Here is a 22946-nt window from a genome sequence, read left to right as displayed (position 1 = left end):
TTTTAGGGAAGCAACAGGAGTGGCTGCCTGGAAAAATAACAATGGAACTGTCAGTCCCATATTGTGACATGCCTGTGGTGAAAAGATGAGGTTTTTTAGGGCTGGCAGATGTACTCAGTTCATTTTACAGGTCATTAAATTTCTCATTATACAAACTCAATCATCTGAGTTTTTAAAATATGATTTAGAATATAAAAAAATTTGACAGTGTGCAAGATAAATGTAGAAGTTTGTTTTGGAAAAAAAAAAGCGTAACTTGAAAGAAAACGGATAAATTCCATAATGATCCTACTGTATTATTCTCACTGTGTAGCTACTCCATGTGGAAGGTTACATTCTGAACTTAGGTATATCACTGCATGCTGAGTAAACCAAACAAAAATTTTGCATTTGCCAATCTGGTTAGAGATTCTGATTAATTGGTCAGCTTTCTTAGAGGAGAGAATCTGTAGCAGTAATTTGTGCGTCAGGATATTATTTATCTTGATGTGGCTAGAAAACAGCATTCCTTTAAAAATACTTTAAAGTGCTGTGATGATGGAAGAGAATTACTATTAGTAAATTTCTCTAACATTCCTTTGCAGGATTTTGTGATTCCTAGTCACTGAGTCTTAGCTGTGTTCAGAAAAAAAAAAAAAAAAAAAACACCTTTTTTCCTTCTCCACCCCCCCCAGGAGGAGCATGGCAGCGGTGCAAAAACAGTGAGGCCTGTTTTCCCGTGCAAGATTTTTCCTCTAGGAACACAGAAGTTTCACAGATTGGTACCTGAAGAGGGTTGTTATTACATGTCTTCCCCTCACTGGGAAGGGCAGGGAGCCACTTCTGATGAGAAGACTCCAATCAGTGCTGCCACTGCTCTGGCTGAGACCCAGCAGGGTCCCAAATGGAGCCACCTGCATCAAGGGCCATCACCTCCCACAGCTGCGAGTTACCACCCCCGATAGAGTGGATACGGTGATTAAAAGTCCCCCAAAATGAATAGATCAAGAGAAATCTGCCATACCCCTGCAGCAAGGGTGAAGTGCTTTTTAATTAAGGACAAAGAGATGCAAATGTCCTGAATCATCACAAGCAAATAGCAAAATAGCACCTGTCAGAATATTAAAAAACAAGCACTCAGCGTTCCCCGTGTGATCAGCTCGAAGGAGGCCTTGAGTTAAAAAAAAAAAAAAAAAAAAAAAAATCACCTTTGTTCCTTCCTCACCCCTCTCTGAACTTGATGTAATGTTTGTTTGCCAAAAGCTCGGGATCTACAGATATCAGCTACCACTTTGGGAAAAAAAAGCAGTGGCTTTTGGTAACTATTTGGCCTAAGTAATAACTCACTTAGATTTCTTACTTGGAAAGCAATCTGTTACAGCTCTCCTCCACACAAGTTTTCTTAGGAAAGCTATAGATGGGAGAAAGCGATGTTTAATCAGCTGAGCTTTCTGTTAATGTTGCCTTTCCATTATTTTCTTCCACAGAAACATGAGTCACTGTGATTTCAGAATAACAACATTTACAGTGCCACTAACGAGCTGGGAAGAATCAAGTGAAACAATTGCTCTAACAAACTCAGGCTTAACCTTTCCCTATACATTTGACATTTTCTTCTCCAGCCACAGTATTGCTGGTCCAGCCTTTCCAACATCTTCAGGCTGCTGTTACATAAGGTTTAGATATTACTCAGCAAAAAACAGAGTGAAATGAAACAGAACACATTAGCTTAAGCATTTATCTAAGACACTGCTATTTCACTAGAATGTGTCCTAGTCCCACAGCTAATCTAAACTATCAATACAGATTGTCCAGAAATTAGACTCTTGACATATCCCTAAGGCTTCCCAGACCTTTAAATAAAGTAAATACAATCTTTCACACTGAATACGACTATGTTAGACTTTATAGCTTCTTATCAAGCTAGGTATGTGGACCAAATAAATTGTATACTGCAAAAGGGCTTTGGTAAGTATGTGTGGTTTTCTTAGCATAGTACTCCAATTATAGATTGTTTGATTTACTCAGAAGTTCAAGATGGATTTCTTCTGCATAATCTTGAATAGGACACTCTCAGTCTTCAGCACAGGAAGAAAGTTCATTACTAAGAGACCTTTTAAAGTTTTACTGTGAAAGGAGTTCAGTAATGTCCAGTCTTTTTATTATGCTAAGGCCAAAGTAAAGCCTCGGATAGAGATGAAGATTATGGGCTTATTTTTGTGTTCTGTGAGTGTACATATGCAAGCAAAAATCACCCTGGCTAATCCAGTTATTCATAGATTTTCTCTGGAAGAATCATTTTAGCATATTCTTTGCAAGCAAATAGGGTCATGCAATCTGAAATGACAATCCCTTGCAGTGTTTTAGATCTCTGGTTATTGTAGTTCTAGCTCTTCAGTTGCCCACACACACCTAAACTTACTCCTCTGTCATCTGAGACTAACCAATTTTAGTTGTGGAAATGACTATGTTTTGTACCACTTTTACTTTGGTATTTCGTAGCAAAATAAATGTTAGTTTGACTGTAAATTTTAAAGTTTTGCAGATGCTGTCTGTGAGCAACCAGTGTCATAAAGCTCTGGAAGCTGAAGCGTTTAAACAAATAAACTTGTGGTTTTCCATGGCATTGCTGTTCCCAGCTTCTGTTGGTCCTGCCCATCCTGGTTAAGACAATGTTTCTGAAAGTCGCCTTGTCCTTAAACACAGGTGTGAACCACTTCTGGGTCTGGCTGCCCAGAGATCAGAGCTTAGCTCACTATAAGGCTTCTGACAAATCATTGTTCCCATTAGAAGGCTTTTAGGCTTTGGCTGACTTACTCTTTGTGAGAAAAAATAAGTATACCTCATCAGATATTCTCGAAATAAGTGCTAGGTAGGCACAAAGCTAGCTCATATAATTAGGAACTCAGCATCCAGTATTTGACTCCTAAGTACCAGGAAAATTCTCTAAGCCCTTTCTCCTTCCCTTTTTTAAATTCAAATACAGGTGGATACAATGAATTCTAATAAACCTTACTAACATAAACTATCAGGTGTTCTGAGACATCAGTAAAGCAAAATCACCCACATAAAGCCGGCAACTTTCAACTCAACTTTCTTGCATGAAAGAGGTTTTTCTAAAAGAAGTTTTGAAAGTAACTGTCTCAGAAGTTGAGACAGAAGTTCTTGGGACTGATGCACTGTGTGTTCTGTTTACAAGGCAAAGCTGACCTTGCTTATGCATCCCCAATTCCTTCCAGAGGTAAATGTATCCATAATTAGTTGTTCTTCTACCAATAGTTTTCCTGTCTCTATGCTAACTGAAAAGACTTCTCTTTCAGAGTTCTGAGATCTAGTTTGTTTGAAATAATGTCCTTTAGAAAACACAGCCAGCTTTTTCTTTCTTGTGAGTCTGGCATACTTGGCCAGATGTTGTTTGAGAAAATTGTGCCAGGAAGCCTGTCATATTGTATTTTTTAATGTGTTTTTCTTTGTTGCTGGCCTTTAAAATTATTTTATATCTTATGAAAAATGCTCGCTTAACAGTCTTTGCAGAATGAGATTTTCTATTTATCGACAAAACCAGCAGAAGTGGTGCATGTTTGCTCCCAGGACCTCTCAGAGAATGCATTTTGGTGGGAATGGATGCAGTGATGATAATGGTTTTGGCCTCAAATCCATTTATTTGCTGTGTGGGCTACAGTAACTTGCAAGAAAAAAAAGACTCCAAAGCCAGTTTCTTTTACCTCGGGCTATATAGCACATCTCACTGCATTGTCTGCATTATGTTGTCACTTGAAATTTTTTTCCATTATAGTTCTGACAGTGTAATAGGAAATAGCTCATCTTCCTGAGATTTTTTTTTTCTAGGCCAATGATAGTACCTTTAGGAGAAGTCAAATCTGTTCCATTGAAAAAGTAAATATCCTTTTAGGCGTGTCTGTACTTTAATCGGACTTAGTAAAAAAATTTAAGGCACATTCCTGGGAGGAAAAATTGGATTGTAATATTGAATTTTCAATAATTTTGAAATTCTAGCTAACGTGACTGTGGTTTCAGAGAACAAAGGCACTCCATTTGCTGTATTGACCCTTCTTCACCTTCCTATCTTCTCTGCTGTGTAAAGGTTGCACATAATCAGCATTGGTGGGACTGGAATGACATACTACTCCTGTGTGAAGGGCTTAGTCTATGCATGAGTTTAAGGTATAAGCTGGGCAGAAAAGGGAGGAGGAATTAGTTACTACTAGGGAAAGAGTATATCTCAAAGAGTTTACTATTTAAACATCAGTGAGATATCGCCATCGTCCTAAACTGCCTAATTTCTTTACCTTTTTTGATTATTTGTTTTTAAGGCCTCTATTTTTGCTAATTCTAGTTTTACTTCTGTGAAACGTTTATTTAAGCTCTTCAGAGAGCACAGGGTAGTGTGAAGATTATTACACAGCAGTGTACTTTGTCTCAGGCTCCTGAGCCAGTTTAGCACTTCACAGCCCTTTGCCATTGCTAGCTGAACTCCTCACTGTAAGGGCCTGTAAGAAAGAAGCAGAGGAACATCCTAGAAAAATCACTGCTTAGCTACAGGCCATCTTGGTGCTGTGAAATTTAGCTTCTTTTAAACAATAGACTTTCATGTCAAGTTAAACTAGCTCTGCTGTAGAGCAGGAGAAAGCAGACGATCACTGTCAGGGACTTTGGGAAGAGTTCGCTAACATGTCAGTTGAGCCAGTCATCTCAGCATATTTGCTATGAATCTAGATGCAGAATTTTGGAGATGGAAAATGGCCGCTCTGCTTCCTTCCAAGAACAAATCCAAGTAAAGGTTGTATCAGAGTGAAATCTCTTTTACTCATCCCATAAAATAAACAGGTTATCTTGTTTGCATGAAAATGCCAAGACTGTTAAAGGAACTGAAACTCTGCCGATCTTAAGGTCCGTGAGGAGTTACAATAAGACAGAAAAAAAGGCAGAGGGCAGGGTGTCAACAGCACATCTGAAATCCACTTTAACTTCAGTGCTCAGCATCCACATGAAGAACAGTTGTGGAATGTTAAACATGATGGAGAAGAAAGGAGGAGGTTCACAAATTCCCCTCCTTTAATGTTCCTCAGTGACAGTGACAAATGCTGTAAGATTAGTCAGACTGTGGGAGGGAACCTGGGGCTTCACAGGCTAAGATGTATGCTTTCAATACCTCCCTTTTCCTGTATATATTATATGTGACCAGGGACAAGTCACTTATCTTGTTCTACCTTCATTCTTCATATATACAAAGAGGATAATACCACTCTCCTACTTGACAAGAATGTTGTGAGGATTAATGTCTTAAAGGTGGTGAACTGCTAAACTACTATAATAACGAGGGCCATGTAAGTAGTGTAGATAAGCTTTGGAGTCTTCACTGCTACTGGATGCCATTGTAGCCCCTATAGTCCCTCCATCTCTGCCTAGCCAGAAGACTATGTCCCATCCATCACACTCAGAGCGACCCGTGCTTAGCTACACATTTGTGACCTCCAGGTGTGAGTATTGCTATTCATATCTGGGAGTGAAGCCAAAGAAGAGGCAAGATTTTGCTCTGTTTTATTGACACACTGACAAGAGTAAGTGCTGTGCCTTAAACTTAAATAATATATAATTCCTACATTGGTGTTTAAGTAAAAGCCAGCATGGGAGATACCTTGGAAGTTCATAAGGAAACAGGAAGTGTTGGGGTTTTTTGGTTGGTTTTATGTCTGATCCCTGAGTCGGACAATTCAAAATTCAAGTGACATAGTAAAGAGTTAACAATCTTCACAGCAGAGAACAGTGAGCAGTGGCAAAAAACAACCATTAATTTCTTCATGCAGTGCTTGTTTATTGGACTAATATCCTTCACCCTCTTTTTTTTTTTTTTTCCTTTTTCTTCTGTAAGAGAAGTGCTTTCATTGTTCTTAACGCTGCTGTGTTTTAGTTTTGTGGTAATTTTCAACTTTTGGTGTTCTTTGTCCTCTACCAGGTGGCAGTCATCATGCTTTTTATTCCATGGTTTTTATTGATTTGGTCAAAAGTAATTAAAGAGATAATTTGTTCTCAATTACATTTCCTTGAATTTCCTGAGGCTGGTAACTCTGCTCTCCAGCTGTGTCTTCCCCCAACGCCTTCTCAAATTAACTTTGTTCTCACTATGAAATAAAACAGAATAGCATGTTCTTTTTTTGTTTGTTGCCTTTGGATTGAATAGAGACTCTGTGCTGTAGCAGATATCGATCTGATAATTTTGTTAGGTACTCCTGCCTTGGTTCATGAACTTTCATGTTTTTAGCATAGCATTCCAATAAGAAATCCTGTGTTAGAGTAGCAGAAGAAAGAAACTAATTTTTAAGAGAGGTTTATAGATGTTTCTGCTTTCTGAGTGTCCTTTGTCTAAAGGGTTCTTTTCAGCACTTTTGTAATCTATTTTAAACCCTACTAAAAGCAAGAAGGAAGTGAGCACTACTGTGGTGCAAAAAGGTGGGTTTTTTCAGTTTAAGACTCATTACATTCATGTGTAGTAGAATGGGTTTTTGGTGATCCACATTGTCTTAGGGACATTTGGTCTTCTGGAAGAAGATTTGGAAAGAACACTTGTAATTCTGACTTCAGTAGGGGAAAACATTAGCTAAGACTCAGTAATATTATTGTTGCCAGTGTGCAACCAAAAATGTTGCACAAATAAAACGGCTTTGGGAGTGTTGCCTGTGCCTAAATTACTGGCATGTTGCCCAGAGGCCATGTAAATGACAGAAATCTAAACAGTATAGAGAGATGTCATAGTTGGGGTTTTTTTTGCTTGTTTATTTGCATTGACTTCCAAGGACACATTAAAAAGAATTCAGATTGTCCTAATGAAAAGAGTTATGGGGACTATAAAGATGGCAGCTCAAATGATGCAATTGCTTAAGGGATTAAAAGTAGAGTAGGGATTACTGTAGAGTAAATGTAGTGACAGCAATGCAACTGACATTAATTTGGTCTAATTATTTTTACAAAACTTACCAAACTTCTCAGAATTAGGTAAATATTCTTTGGAGACAAGGGGATGGAAAGAGAATTTCCTCAAGGAATGTGAGAGACAGGGGGAAATCAATGGAATATACAATACCAAGCTATTCAAGCTGGTTTTATTATGAAAACAACAGTTTTTCTGTACATAGCCTTTCCATCACTATAATAGCTGAATACTTCATAGATAGATGTTAATGAAAGGGAAGTGTTATTTTTCCTATTTCAGACATGGGGAGTAGAGGCACAATGAGCTGTAGAGTTTGTACAAAAATTCATTGTAGTCAAAAAAGAAAAAAGGCTCCTGCTAGCTGGGATATGGTGTTAAATGTTTTATTTAGGATGTCAGAGGTGAAATTGAATCTACTTATTCCAAATTTCATTCTCATGCTTTCACTAGCAGACAACCTTCCTCTCCCTTTTCAGCTGCCTCTTTCCATTTTCCTGATACATCTATATTGACAGCAATGTGTTCATTGGAGTGCAGCAGGAGACCTGGCAGGACTGGAACTCCCTCACTCATTAAAACTACCCACGGTAAAACAGTGGGATGAGTGCCCCTTTCCATCGATATCAGGACCATTTCTGATCAGGCACCAAGGAATGGAAGCTGCTGCAATAGCTCTTATCAAGTGCTCCCCTTGGCAACAGATTCTCAACTGCGAAGTGCTTTGCATTATTGATATGGTACAGCACAACCTTAACAAATCAGGTGTCTCTTCTGTGATGCTGATTTATATTTCTATCTGCCGATTTAGTTGTGGCTTGGTTTTTTAAGCTGAAGCACTAAAATAGCATAACTTTTAAAGCGATCTTAATTTTCTGCAATGTATTCTTCATGAAGCCCTTTGTCTCTGAGCTTCTTGTGTTCAATTGAAAATTCTCTTTTAGTCCCGATGTCTGTTCTGTGTTCCCACATTCTAGTGAAGGGGCAGAAAGGGTCAGTATTGAGCAGCAGCAGTAAAAGAAAAAATAGGAAAGAAAAAAAAATCCTGAGTGCTCGGCTAGAATACTGCCTTTAAAATTTAACATTTAGAATCCCTCTTGCACAACAGCAGTAGCCAGCTCTGTATGTAGTGCTTCACAAAAGCTTTCCAAATATTTTTGTAAAATTAAAAAATATATTTCACCAGGTCAGTCTTGCATTTCAGTGGCTAAACGTTGGCTGATTCATTTTCATCAAATCACGCTCACAGTTTGCAAATGTAATCATAATGCTCCCATTCAAGGGATATATTAGAAGGAAGAAGAGTGCAATAGGTGTCTCAGTCTGCTATTTTTGACAGTAACATATAAACGTAATGAGTTGCCCAGAATGAAAAAACTATAGAAATTGCCAAGGAAACAGGTTCTTTCATCAGCTTAAACAAAAAATTTGAAAGCATACAACCTAAAAGCATGTTGATTGCACCTCGACTCTCCATCTATAGATGGTATATGCACCACCAACTCAGACTATTTCCACAGTAAGATTTGGACAAGAAAGTTGGAAGTTCTCAAAACTTACTACATAGATGACAGGTTTATGAAATTGAGAAAATCTTTAATAAAAGGAAGGATTTGAACAATTTTTAATCTCTAGAGTTATTTAGAAAAGAAAGTGGAAGTATTTGGGAATTGTTAGGATAAAATCTAGAGTGTCTGCAGGCAGTGGTTTGTGAACTGAAACAAGCTATTCAAAAGTATTTGTTAGTCCAAAACCACTAAAAGCCTTCAATTTTCTTTCTAAAGATGAGGAGAACTCAGAAGGAGCTGTCTAAGGCAGTAAGGCCAGGACTTCCTGTGTGCCATTAGCCACCTGTGGTAGCACTGAAAGGGGTCACCTCCAGGTGCACAGGAGTGGAGCTATAGATCATCAGATGGCATCGAGCTCCACCTGCTGCAGGATTGCTGTAGTTCATTTCGCCAGAGCTGCTGGATGTGAGCTCAAGAAAAATGACCATAACCCCTTCCACGGAAAACTTTTGGGTCATTTCCTCATGTAGCATCACTTTAACATGATGTTTCATTTATTACTTTATGATTTTTTTTTTAGTTTGGTTTTTTAAATTATTGTTTCTTGCATATGGAATTGTATGAGATTTTGTTACTTCACTATAATGAAAGCAGGAAATGATCACTTAAACAGGTCTTTTGATGGCTTAAAAACAAATTAGATGAACTATGATGAAAGTCTTCATAAGTTGGAAACACTAAAAAAGAAAAAAATCCCAACACCCAAACCCCAAAGATTGTTCATATAGTCATGATAATATATTGTTGAGTTTAACAAATTAGACGTACCAGTATTGTTTTCTCTGTTTTTTATATCTGCACTGCAAATTAAAAAGATAGAGTTCCTGCTGTTCTATAATTATGTACTGTTACTGTTTTAAGCTCAGATTGCACCTTTTCAATACATGACATAGTAATGAAAGATAATGTTGTGGAAAAGGAAGCTATTCCCGTCTGTTTTCTGTGACAAGGCTGATTGAATCACATCATCAGTGCCTGGGTGGGGGTAGTGTCTGCTAGTTCCTCCCTCAGCAACTGTGCAAAGGTGAGGTAGGTTCCCAGCTCTTTTCCCTTTCTTCATGTGCTGGTGGAACTGGTTGGGCAGAGGTTGTGTGCAGGGAAATGTTGTACCTGAGGAAACTTTTCTTCAGTCCACTGTGACATTAGACACTTGCAATGAATATAGCAAAATGGCTCTAGTCCCTCTACTAGTGCTCAGTGTACTGGTGCCTTGAAGCCATTGAAACCTTAGGGCTACTTAGGGTTGTTTGGGCTTTTTCCCTCAGTTTTGTGTTTGTTTGTAGGCTGGCTCAGTCATTAGAACGTTGGTGTTTGCAGTTCTCCAGTGAGTGTAGATACTGTTCCTTACACTTTGAACCTTTGTTCCGCTGAAACGTTACACAGGAACATAAATTTGGAAAGAATTTTCTGCCTTCTCAAGTCAAGATTCTAACAAGCAAAATGCTCTGCTCTTATTATTTTTTTTAAATACTTGAATATGTCCAGGCTTTGCTGTATTGGGCAACAGTTGTACAGCATGGCAAGTATTTCATCTGTGGCTCTGAGTCTGCTGGGTAGTCTTTCAGCCTCTTTTCTGTATCAGCTTTTGTGTATCAGCACCCTTCCTAAATGGATGCAGCTTGCTAAGGTCTCCAGCTTTGCTTTGCTTTGCTTGGATTCAATATATGAGCTCTTTGATCTAAGACTAGTGCAGGAAGGAATTACTGTTTTTACATCCTTTTTGCCTGTGCACCATACACTGCTGAGTGATCTAAAGTCTTTTATTAATCTACCTATATAACTTTTCTAATAGGAGGGAATAAGTCTTCCTTCTGCTTGAATAATTGATAGTTGAAGGAGGACTAGAAGTGTGCTTGTGTCTGACTTCAGGCCTTTTCATGAGTCTGTGCCTTCCTTGTGGGTGAAAGCACAGATCCAAGAATAGTGGTCTATCACAGTGTGTATCTTCAGGGAAGAGCAATTACAGGTAAGTAATTTCCTATTCCTGGTTTTGGAAATTGGATTTTTCTTTTTATGTTAGACACAGCAGTCTATATAAGAGTTTTCAAAGAGAAAAGTTACATTTTCTAGGAATTTAAGCATAGTAATTTAGGAAGCGTGTATGCATTTTGCACAGTCGGCAGGTACTTCGTATGAGAACCTATTTGTGCATCAAAGATCCTTAGTGACATTTTAAGTTTTTCTACAGTAGACTAGCCATTATTTTTGCTTTAGTTTCCATCTCTGTAGAAAAGTTTATTTGCACCACTTAATTTTGAAAATTATGACCTGCTACAGCATGGATAACTAGCAGTATTTCAAATATGGTTACATGGGTTTGTTCATTTTTTAGGAACCAGTGAAAAAAGATGTACAGGAAAAAACACCCAAAGAAGTGGCTGAGGTTACTACTAACAAGAACTCTTTCAGTCCAGAGGTGAGACTGTTGGTGAAGCTTTGATTCAAGATGGAGTTAAAGAAGGCAATAGACAAACGTCACGTTTTAGTTATTCAAGTAGATATCTGTATGCTGAATTCAGTGTTTAAAGCCTTATTCTACATAAGAAACCATTTGCTGACTGATGAATGTTTCATAGGTTTTATCTAGTAAAACTCATCCTAAAGGTATCAGAAAAAAAATTGCTGATGAGTGAGATGCAGGATTCCATTGTAACTAGGTAAAATAGTGTTCTGAAAATTCAGTTTAGATGTGTTAGTTATTCCATGTGTCAGTTCTAGAAGACTGACCTTTAAACCATGTTGCAGTTTAGCACAGAAATTGCTAATGCATTCAAAATTACTTTTTATTTCAAAAATTAATATTAAAGTACATAGGTAAATATTGCACATTCTTAGATCTCAAAACCCCACAGCTAAAAGAGCTGTTCTTTCGGGTGTTATATAGAGCTGCACTAATTAACAGTTGTTGAAGATCTAGTCTATACCTGGGTTTTACAGCCTTTGCCTGGTGTGACCTTAAACCTACAATTTTAAATATTGAATGGCCTGGAGATAATTTTACTGAAATGCCACTTCTTGGTGAGCACAGAACAGCTGCTATGGTGAGTCTGTTCTAATTCATCTAAGACCACCCAAGTGTATGTTGCATTTGATGTGTACTTAGGCCTGTTGTACTGCAGCACAGAGTTACAGTGTAGTCTGTGGCTATCTATCCCAAAGCAATTTAAATATAGATATATGTTGGAATTAAAACACATTTTAATTTCCCTGTATGCATTTAACAATTTGCCTGAATTCTACTTGACAATCCAAGAAAAAGATTTGATTTTTTGTCATATCTTGCCTTTGATAGCTTATTTCAAATCTGATCCATCCCTTTTCTCTTTAAAACAAAACTGAATGTTAGACAGCTGATTTGATCATTATTTTTTTTTTTTAGAAAAGAAAAGAATAAAATGTAAACAATAGAGAAAGGATGGTACATTTGCAATTATATGAAAACTGACAACGCTAACATTTTTTTTAATTCTTTTTTGAAAGTATTTCTTTAAGGAAGAAAGCCAGTGTTAGTCTGACTTCAGCATCCAGTAATATCTCACCTATCACAGCACAATATTTAATTTCCTTTTTTATCTAAGTCAAATCAGCCAGTGAGGTATTTCAGATTTGTTGGAAGCTGACCAAGTTGAAAAGTGGGATGTAGCTGTGTAAGCCTTGCTAAAAGGGTCAGCTGTGCCAGTTGTTTTCCTGGCAGAAGCACTCTGGCTTGAATGTCAGAAACATTCCACCAACACATTCATTTACTGTTTTTCTCTTTTCAGTTCTTATTTGCAATTATAATTTTTATCTAGACACCTCATTAATAAGAAGTCTTTTGTTTGCACTTTAAGAGAGCTTTCTGGAAAGTTAAAAACATAGGAAGAAAGGGTGAAGAATGGAGCTCAGTCTTCTCACAGAAGCTGTTGTGCCTACAGAGCATCGGTTGGTTCAGTGATCAAAAACAATACACTCAGATATGCATAAAGATTTGAAGTGAGAGTTGCAGCCTCTCTGGAGCAGGCGAGCATTTTCTCTACAGATCCAACCAAGATCTGCGATATCCTGTCGCATACTTTCCCAGGTGCATAATAAAGGATCTTCTTGATTTCCTTTACCAAGAATTTATTTTTTCTGGACATCTTAGGATGCTTATGAAACGCATGGAACACTTTCAGCTGTACCTCAGTCCCTGCACACCAGCACTATGTCTCCCGATGGATAGCAATTTAGCCCAGCACTTTTTGCACATTGAGCACTGCCTCAGTTGCATATTTTATTACCTGACACATGCAAAAGCACTGCATATGCACAGCATGCAATCATAATTCTTTGAAATTGATGCAGATGTTCTCTGGAAACCCCAAGGGTACTTCTAAGCCAGGGCTAGTTCAACAACAAATAGAAGCTTTCATCTCCCATGTATTTTAGTTCTATAGCAGCTCAGAAGAAAAAATATTGCAGGCATTTTGAACAGTATACTAAGTAGGTGATTTTAATTCCCTTATGTAAAATTGCTGACCTGGTTTGTACACCCTTAAAAAATAAAGGAGAGAAAGAAAATAACAAAACCATTATGCTCTGTGTGCCAGAATCAACTCTATCTGTGGAGCTTTTCTTATTGTTTAGTTTTTTTTAAAAGTGTCAATCTCCCTGGTTTGAGTCTGATTGAAGATTTTTCTGGGTTGCAACTTCTAAAAGGTTTCTCTCCCGTGCATGCTTTTGTAGTTTGTTAATGCATAAGCGCTCGCAGCAGTCATTCCTTAAGTCTAGGCCATTGAACAACCTCCTCTTCCTGTCTTGTAGTTTAATGAAGCTCATGGGTGCTTAACTGCCTGTAAAGACCTCTGTCAAACTTGAAGTCAGCCAATGAGTTAAAAGCTGTTGGAACACACATATACATGGGCATGCACAGCAGTATCATGTACAGCTTGTTTACATGCTTGTCAGATGACACAACGCTGTCCCAGATGATGACCATCTCAGAAAATATTTGATGAGTAAAACTGAACCCTGAGATTGCACATACCTTCTCTATGCTAAACTCTCTTAATGCTGTAATAATCCTTTTCAATTTGATCATTTTCAGTCTGATCCACCAAAACCAGTGAAGGAGCGCTCCCGTATTAGAGAAACAGGAAAGGAGCTGAGGACTCTTAGTGCAGCTCTAGCTCGCTCGAGGTAAGGAAATCCAGAGCACGGTGAAATGGGCCAGTCAAGGCTAAAGGAGTCTCTGGTTCTGCAGTGGCAGCAGTTGGATTATAGGTGAAATAATAAATGGTACTAACAGCTTAGAAAAGATGGTTTATAAATCTTCCTTTATAGGCTTTATGTATGCTCAAAATGTTGTCAATGCTGTATAAGGAATGATTGATAGCTGTCTATATCAATACTATGTTGTCTTAGTGTTCTTTATATAAACACTTGTTAATTCTTTGCAGTCTTTTGCATGACACAGTGCTGTGCCTAGATTTGGTAATAAAGTAGTCAAAAATGAGGGATGTCAGGACATATAATGTCCACTATGTGATGGAAAATCGTAATGAAAATATCTACCACTATTACAGTAGTATCTGCATGGAGTCATGCGGAATTTACCAACTTAAGTCGAGAGGATACTGACACTGAACGAATAGATTCTTGTGCCTGTTATAACAGGACATGGGGATCCTATATACCTTATGCTAGCCAAGTTTGGACAGCAACCATTATTTTATGGGGTTGACCACAAAAAGTAGCTGGGTGTGCATGCCTTTGCTACCCTTCTACCTTCTATTGCCACTAGACACAATAAACACAATGAACTTCTCTCCCAGCAGGGTGTTTCTTAAAAGCCAAAGTAAAAACCGGGGAGGCTTATTGGGAGTAGGCTTTAGCAAAGAGTACTTGCCCATTTAGGCACTTGTACTCTTAAATGTACTTAGGTTGTGTTGTCACCCATGTTTCACCATTGTCACTGCAGGTGGTGCTTAAGTTGACAAGATTGAGGCTTCAATATGCTTTTCTGTTGCAATCACACATTCTGATTGCACTCCAAACTTGCCTACAGAGACCATTCACTCTATTTGCTCAGTATTATCTTAAACAGTTGCTAAACTGCATAATAAGCCTTGCAGTTGGTGACTCTAGGGTTTTCTAAATTTTCCTGGAACCTTCTAGCTTTCTTGATGTGAGTGTTAAGCTAAGAAATGAGATTCATTTGCAACTGAAACAGCAAGCAGTAGTACAAAAAGATGATTTACATCTGGCAAGGTTTAGTTACAGCCTGCTGCAAATAAAATTGACAAATTACCACTGCCAGCCCCAGCAGGGTACAGATTACACAAGTGTTTACAGGGTTCCTAGACTTTAAGTCTTTGAAGAGCATTCACTTGATAAAAGTAGTTGAATTAAAGAAAGCAGCAGTAAGACAGAAATCTGTATAAAAACTTAATAATTAGGTTAACTCTAAATAAATAGGTAGTCAAGAGAACACATGATATTGTATTAGCATAATATATTGAAGACAAGTTAGGCTCTTGCATTGTCTGGCTGAGATTGTAACTGCATAAAATGAAGGAAGTTAGAGAAAAGTAGCTTCGTCCCTTCTCACCTCCAGAAGCCAATACAGCTAAAGGGAAATACAAGATTATATTCCTCTATATACATTAGCAGCAGAATTGTCTGTTATGTCCTGATCACCTGTTGTAGCGGCACCACACCCACAGAGGATAGTAAGAAAGTACCTTTGTGGTGAAGCATCTCCAACTCTGCCATCTCCTTCTAGTCCCATAACTGTAATTCACAGTTGCATTCAGAACTAGCTTCATGTGATTTCAAATGCCTGGGTGGAAAGGGAAGATCTAATCTTGTGCTACTGCACCAATAAATGTATATTTTCTTCTTACTTTTACTGAACAGTAAATGATATATTCACACACATTTGTTTTTTGAAGGTCAGAAGTTTAGCATGGTCAAGGCCTAGTCATAGCTGCTTAGTGTGCTCAGGAGAAATGTGCTTTTTTTCCTCTTGTATAGGCAATGGTCACTCTAATACTAGTTTCTGGAAAGCATGGTTGTCTGAATAAATGCTCAAATAAAGTTTGCCTGTCATATCGTGTAATACCAGGCAATCCTCACATTGTAATCCCAGTAGTGATCCACCATTGTATGATCTTTTAACAATGAAAATGTGCTAGACATTCAGCTTGAGTGTTTGCACAATGTTACTTTGGCTAAACCTGCATGTAGGAAAAAGAACAGTAAGAACAGCAAAGAAATCAAACCCACAGATACTTTTTAACCAAATATGAAAATATAAAGTTGCGGGAAAAGATAATTTCAAGTGGGTATGACTGCGTTGCTGGTTTGGACCAAAGGACATGTCAGCAGTACTTCTTTCAGAGTATAGAAAAAGAGCTATTTTAGAAAAAAACACAGTTGAAAAAAAAAATAATCAAGCTTTCTTCTCTAGGGCAGCAACTTTTAATTTCAATTATAGCAGTCAGGCCAGCAGGGCAGCATGCTAATCCATACTACAGGGAGTCAGTGAATACAAATGACCTTTGTGGATTTAGTTTTTGCTGCTTTTCCTCCTCCTGATTGAAAAGGAACACCCAGCAGTTGTCTTACTTGGACGTTAATTGATACATATTCAGAGGAAGTAGTGTCTGTGATCTTGTAGCTTGTTTGTATGAAAGGCTATGATGGAACAAACTGTGAGGAAGTTTGTTAACGATCACAGTGACATAGCACAGTCGTATGAATTTTAAAATTATCTCAAAATGTTTGAAGAGTTATTACCAGAACAGACTCAGCTGCATTCATAAAGCTTTAATGTTCTATCTTACCCATTAAAAATATAATTAAACTGAAGATAAACCTTATAATTATGACCTCATACCTCCTCTCAGTAATATTCTTGTGTACTTTGAGTCCTCATGTTGATATAAAAGAGGATGATGACAGAACGCAGAGGTTGCTCCAACTACTCATCTTTCAAAACTATCAGTCACTGCTCCCAAGTAGGAAGTCGTACCAGCTCTTTTCTACAGATGAGTTGTACCCAGTAACTTTAGGGAGACACTTGTCAGCTCTCAGATATCATTTTACCTAAATGTAAAATTAAACACAGCATTAAAATGTAGGAAGGAATTTGCTTATCTTTGTGAAGCCTAAAATGAAAAGCTATTTGGGAAATCTGCAGATAATGATCATTCCTCTTCCTTTGTGGATCAGTACATCTTACCTCCAGTGGAGATGGCCCATGTAGACACATAGAAGCTCTGACTGACTTAAGTACTTCCCAATGTCAGATTCAGTGGGTGGAGTACAGTATGGCAGAAGAGAGAACACCTTTGTCCTTGAGCATTCAAATATCTTTAGCTTTGAGCTAAGAATTATGTTTTTATTTCTATTGCTATTCTTACTAAAACTAAATGACATTCAGCTCTGAGGGAGATCCTCTCTTATTTGCTTTGTTCCAATGACATCTGTAAATGGAATCCAGAAATAATGTTAAATAATCCACACTTGCGTGAGGATGTATTGTATGAGAACCAAGAAAGTAGAAGTCTTTGTAACTAATAAATTGTAGAAATATGTAGGAACAGTTACACAGCAAAAATGATTACCAAAGCATTGGAAGCTTGTAGTTGTTAATCCCTAATAAAAGCAGGTTGCTATAAAGCCCTTCTGTAGACTAACTGAACTCTCCAAGACCATGCGAGTGTACTGCAAATACTCGTGTTGTTAAACATCGCCACAGGAAATAGCACTTAAAAATAAGCATATTGCTTCAGAGGAGACTAGCTGAAAATACTTTGTGTAAAAAGGAGGTAGGAAAGGTGATAGAAACTGGAAACTGTGCGGTGGCAGTCATAGGTGTCAATGTAAAAATGACAGTTTGTGGTCATCCTCAGCCAATGATGCCTAGGAAGTGACAGCTTTGAGCTGCAAGCTCAAAGGGGAAGTGTCCATGCCATCCCCTGAGCCAGTCAAGCCTTTCCTTGCAAAAAGGGCGAGGGAGACCTCTGCATTGCATCTCCCCTTGAAGAAAGTGGCTCCTGTGCATCTGTTTCACTGTGCTGTGCTAGTTAAATAAAACTAAATGTCAAACTGCTGGCAGTTTAACAATATTTAACTGGCTGCTTTTTATGTTTTAAATTAGAAACTGGATGGCTCTTTAAAATGGTTCAAGTTTCCTGAAGGCAGGTCTCTAAAAGTCACTCTGCATGCAGAAAGCCCTGCCTCTACTAAGGCATTCTTTATGCCTGCAACAACAGTTAGACTGTAACTCAAAAAGCTGTTTCTCCTACTTTTCCTGCTACTAGTGCCTGTGTAGCTGACTTTAATACAAAACTATTTCATTTTTGTGATTGAAATGGCAGCTACTACTGAAAGATTTTTTTTTTAATGGTGAGAAATGTGTTATTTTTGGAGTTCTGGTTATGACCTTGTCTGTCTTTACCTGTGAATCTGTACCAGTCCTATCCGAATATATGCAGACAAAAAAGATATTAGTGTTTAGAGATTATGATAAGTTGGCATTCCTTAATGCATACGGATTCCTGGAAGATACAGTAGAGTGTGTAAGAGCAGGCAGGAGAGACAACATAGAGTTAAGAAGCAGAAAGTGAAGGTGAAATGTTTATCTGCAAATTTTAGTTTCCAATGTATTTAATACTTCATAATGTCAGTTGCTTGGAAACCACTATTTTGTGCCCTTTTGCTGCTTGGCAGAAATCACTCTAATTGGCATGTTTCTGGCACTGTCACTGCTGGCAGTTTGTAGCATTTTTTTTCCAGAAGCAAAAATTTTCTTTTACATGAATGATGGCTCACATTAATTAGACAGCAGTCATGGGCAAAGACAGCCATTTAAGGGTATGGATGTATGAATCATTATCTCTATCATCAATCATTGGAAAGACTGCTGTTCCCATCAACATTTCTGCCTTTCCAAGCTGTTCTTTTGAGTCTCAATCTCCTTTCCTTTTGTGCAAAAATATGTTTGTTTACGTTTGAAATTCCATAAGTGGAAATAGTTCACTGCTTCTTAGATTTTACTATCTATCTAAACACAACAATCTAAGCCTATATATTATGCAAAATGATACATTGTCACTGAACGTTTGAACAAAGCTAACACTTAAAATACGTTTTCCATTATTTAGTAATAAAATGTCCTTGCTCTGTAAATGCCTTTATGTGGTAAGGCAAGACGCTAGATCATGAGGATTGGTTTCTACTTTCACATGAAAATCCTGAACTAGCAGTATTTCCTGGTAGAAGATCAGGGACCTCCGTGAAGTTCCACTTAATATGCAGTGAGTTTTTCTCAGTAATGTGAACATAAAGTTACTATCATACATTCTCACAGCAAGAAAATGGAAAGCCCAGATGATTTTGTCCTTTTAAGTTTTAGTAGTAGTTCCCCCACAGCTTTTTGGAAAATAATTTAAAGCAAAACCTTGACATCGCACAGATTTATTTTTCTGCCTATTTTCAGTACAAAGCTGTCTTCTCTCTGCTGCTCTGGAAGTACTTTCCCCACTCACCTTTGATTGTGCACTTCTCCAAAGACACCAAGAGCTGGAAATCTAAATGTGCCTAATCTGCAAAGAAAACTTTTATACTAAGACAAACAGAAATGGGAGTTACAGCATGGCACAAGTGGAGGAAGGGGTGTGTGTGTGTGCATGTTCTTGTGTTCTGGGACTTCTTAAAAGAGAAATTGCTGCCCTCCATTCTTTCTAGGTTGAGAAAAACACATTTCCAACTGAAAATAGCCAGGTTTTTGGTAGGTTGGTTTTGGTACCTCCAGGTAGCCAAATATGTTTGTGCTTCTCAATGTTAGAGAACCTCCTCTTATTTTCAAAAGAGAGGCTCTCCCTCATTTCTGAATTAAAACATCGTCTTCTGTATTTTAATGTCTTTGTAGCTAATTGAAAACCAATCTGAGACATCTTTAATTATGCAGTAATACATTAATACATTCACCTGGTGACATATTTTATGTGTGGGATGATGTTTTGACTGTTGAAGATCCTTATTCCTTGCTGCATAACCTTCTGTGAATTTACCACAAATTCACTTATGTCTTATTTTAGTTTTACTTGTTTCATGACTTATTTCACGGTCAGATTTTCATGTGATAATATGGCTCTTTCCCATTATGCAGATCCTGGGTTTGTTTTTTAAACAGAGACATTTGAGTATCATACACATCTGCAGGAGAATAAAATGGGAGCCCACGTTTGAAATAATCTGGGTATTCCAGATTGTTTGTCTTTAACTACACAAGAGGATGTTGATGTGGTGTTACTTTAGTTCCTTGCCAGAATGGTTAATGGTTCAGTATGGTATGTGATCACTTATGTCTGAGTTTCTGTGGGTTAGTAACTGCATTTAATAGATTTAACATCTATCATCTGGTGTTCACTGAATATAAGATGACTAGATGTATGAATATTTAACCATTTGGTCCTTACTGTGTAATTAATTACTTAGCCATTGAATAGGACTAGTAACCAGTGTGTTCCTGATTCTCCATTGCCTCATGTGGATACGTTTGCATCTCTAACTTGGCTGTAAACACTACCAAAACAGAATTCATAATTAGTAAATGTTAGTATTTACATATTAATTGTGAATAGTTGCAAGCTTTTTCTGTCCACGTGATGTTTTCAGGATATGACCTGAACGCAGAGCTCAATAGTAGGATTTCCTAGCTCAGGCTCACCACCGTGTAAACTTCACTCCAGGGCTTTTGGTAATTTCAGAAGCTGGGTAGTGTATGCACCCTGGAATACTTTGCTGAGTGTATTTTAAGTGCGCAATGCACTAATTCTCATTTACAATGAGACTGCCTTACATCACTTAGGAAATGTGTGAAGCAGTCTTAATGTAAATAAATTTGGGATATACTGGCATAGATATACATTACAATACTGAATGTAAAACACTAAAGAACCAAGTGCAATGATCAGCAGCTCCAGTATTTACTGGTACAAGTATGGAACAGATTCTCCACTGGTATAAATCAGTATTGCTGTTGACAATTTACAGGAAATGCAGAGTTTTCTCTCCTATTGTTCTGTGTGTGCTTTGTGAACAAGAAAAGCACTGTGTGGATATGGATTTTCTTTTATCTTGGCATTTCCTGCTGTTCTGTAATTATTAGCTATTAGGTGTTGCAGCACCTTGTCAGAAAGTTAGGGGACGTAAGATTACTTCAGCTATTAGAATGCAGCAACAGCTCAAATGGAGTCTGATGTGTGTTAATGCACATATACATAACATAGTATTTTGGGTGACTGGAATGATTAAAAGTTTCCTATTCCAGTTGAAACAGCAGTGAGGACAGTAACATTTAGTTGAAATCTGATTAGAATGGAGATGTTAATGCTTGTGCTCCTGCAGAGATCACCGTAGGATCTTTAATAACTTCAGGTTATCAGAACTTCCATTTTATTGTATGTTCAAAAAGACAGACCCTCCAGTACCACAGTGCCCCTAAAACTAGGGAGGGGCATAGATTTCCAGTTTAATCCATGTGAAGCAAGTTTCCTGCTCTCACTGCTTCCTTCAGTGGATATTTCTTTGAATTCTTCAGGATCCAAATACTCACCAGCCTAATTTGAGATTTGTGATGGGCTCACAGCTCATGATGGCATGGATACAAATAATGCTAAGTGTTTATTTAAAAGAATTATACTGGAGGTTTTTTGATCCACAGGTTTAGTCTGTAGTGTTCAGAATACATTTTTAGCTATATTTTCTGTAGTTTCAAAGTTATTGCCTCCTGTGCTTTCTGTTTTATGCAGGAATTGACTGTTGTATTACTTTTTCTGCTGTAGAAAATATGTATTCAGAATGCTTTTAAGTAGCAGTGTGCATAAAATTGCACTTGCTTTTCACCTGAGAAGCCTTAGCTCATTATTCAGTTTGTCACTAGTGCAAGAAGTTAGGCAGTACCCAACTGATATTCACCTGGCAGGATGAATGTACCTCAGCAGGGTCTGGCCTTGTGCCCAAAGAGGAGCTTTTACTTGTCTAGTAGGGAGCTGTTGCAGACACAGATTGAAATGCTATTATGAAAATATAGGAAACGACATTTAGAAAGCCTGTGCTCTCAGTGGCTTTCAGAGCAGTGCCGCGTTAGTTTCATTTATATTTACAGTTGGCTGTAAGGCTCTGGAAAAGGCTAAAGCCTTTCTGTATAGCATGTGGAGCAGGAGATGTTCTGTCATTAGCTTTATTGATATAAAGGCTGTATCCATTAAGATGAGAAAATTGAATATGCTATTTTATGGAACAATTTCTATGACCAGAGAAGTATCTATGTAGTTAAACTGTTTCATAGATACATAGTTATTTTACTTGCAGCTCGCAGTATTTTTTTCACTATGATCATAAAATAATATTTGGCCTTAGAGAGAGAGAATCAAGCTGGTATAAATGACTGCAACTTCTGTGCACCTCAGGGAATGGGACAGAGGGAGATTAGCAGGAAGAGCTGATGAGACTGAAGCACCCACTGCATTGAACACGGTTGCTTATTAGAGGGACAGCCACATGTGGCTGCCTTCTGCCCATCTTTTCAGCAGTTCTGTTCCTGCTGGAGTTATACCGACTTAGATGTGCAAGGATTTGGCATCACATGTTCAGGAGCACATGTTATTTAGTAAACCATCTCCCACTGAATTTATTTGCACACACGGTAGGTTGTCACGGAATTGTCAGAGTTGGAAGGGATCTCTAGAGATCATCAAGTCCAACTCTCCTCCTAAAGCAGGGTTGCCCAGAGCACATCCCTCAGGAGCATCCAGGTGGGTCTTGAAGATCTCCAGAGAAGGGGACTCCACCCTGGGCAGCCTGTTCCAGTTGTGGCCTCCCCAGTGCAGAGCAGAGGGGGGAGCATGACCTCCCTAGACCTATTGGCCACACTCTTCCCTATGCAGCCCAGGTTCCCATTGGCCCTCTTGATGACAAAGGCACACTCCTGGCTCGTGGATAATTTACTATCTACCAGGATCCCCACATCCTTCTCCTCAGAACTGCATCCTTAGAATGATTCCTCTGAGTTTAGTGAAAATGGCCCAGTGTACTTAAACATGGTATATTTAAACAGGATGTAAAAAAAAAAAAGTAAATATCTAGCTTGTCTTTACCCTGATGGAAAAGTTTCTGGCATTATTATTATAGCTTCCTAATGTTTTTCTAGCACCTAAATTCTAATTAAGACGAATTTATTATTTCCTTTTGTTTTTGTGAGTCATTTCTTACTCAAAGGCACCGAGAATCCCAAATCTTAGCAGTAAAAGTTCAATTCGTCAATATTTAATGGCCTTGTATTACAATTAACCGATGACCTTGAGTTCCTAAAGAGTAATTTAGTAAGTATGTGGTTACATCAAGCGCTGAAAAGATGCTTGCAACTGATTTTCTGTATGTGTAGTACACTGTTGGGTCACTCCCTTGTGCGTGGCATT

The 22946-nt window shown here is 38.1% G+C and overlaps 1 protein-coding gene across 2 annotated transcripts in view; it reads left to right on the top strand.

Moving 5' to 3' along the window:
* The window catches only part of CCDC60 (coiled-coil domain containing 60), a 54814-nt gene that overhangs the window by 14132 nt on the left and 17736 nt on the right, over positions 1-22946 (top strand). For both annotated transcript variants that reach the window (XM_014961564.1, XM_014961574.1), the window contains 2 exons: positions 10829-10912; positions 13562-13653. In XM_014961564.1, coding sequence (XP_014817050.1) covers positions 10829-10912; positions 13562-13653 — 176 coding nt within the window. The remainder of the gene's footprint in view (positions 1-10828; positions 10913-13561; positions 13654-22946) is intronic.

Source organism: Calidris pugnax, unplaced genomic scaffold (genome assembly GCF_001431845.1).
Source record: "Calidris pugnax isolate Ruff unplaced genomic scaffold, ASM143184v1 scaffold32, whole genome shotgun sequence".
Lineage (NCBI taxonomy): Eukaryota > Metazoa > Chordata > Aves > Charadriiformes > Scolopacidae > Calidris > Calidris pugnax.
Note: the sequence above shows the minus strand (reverse complement) of the source record. Positions and strands in the feature narration are given on the sequence as shown.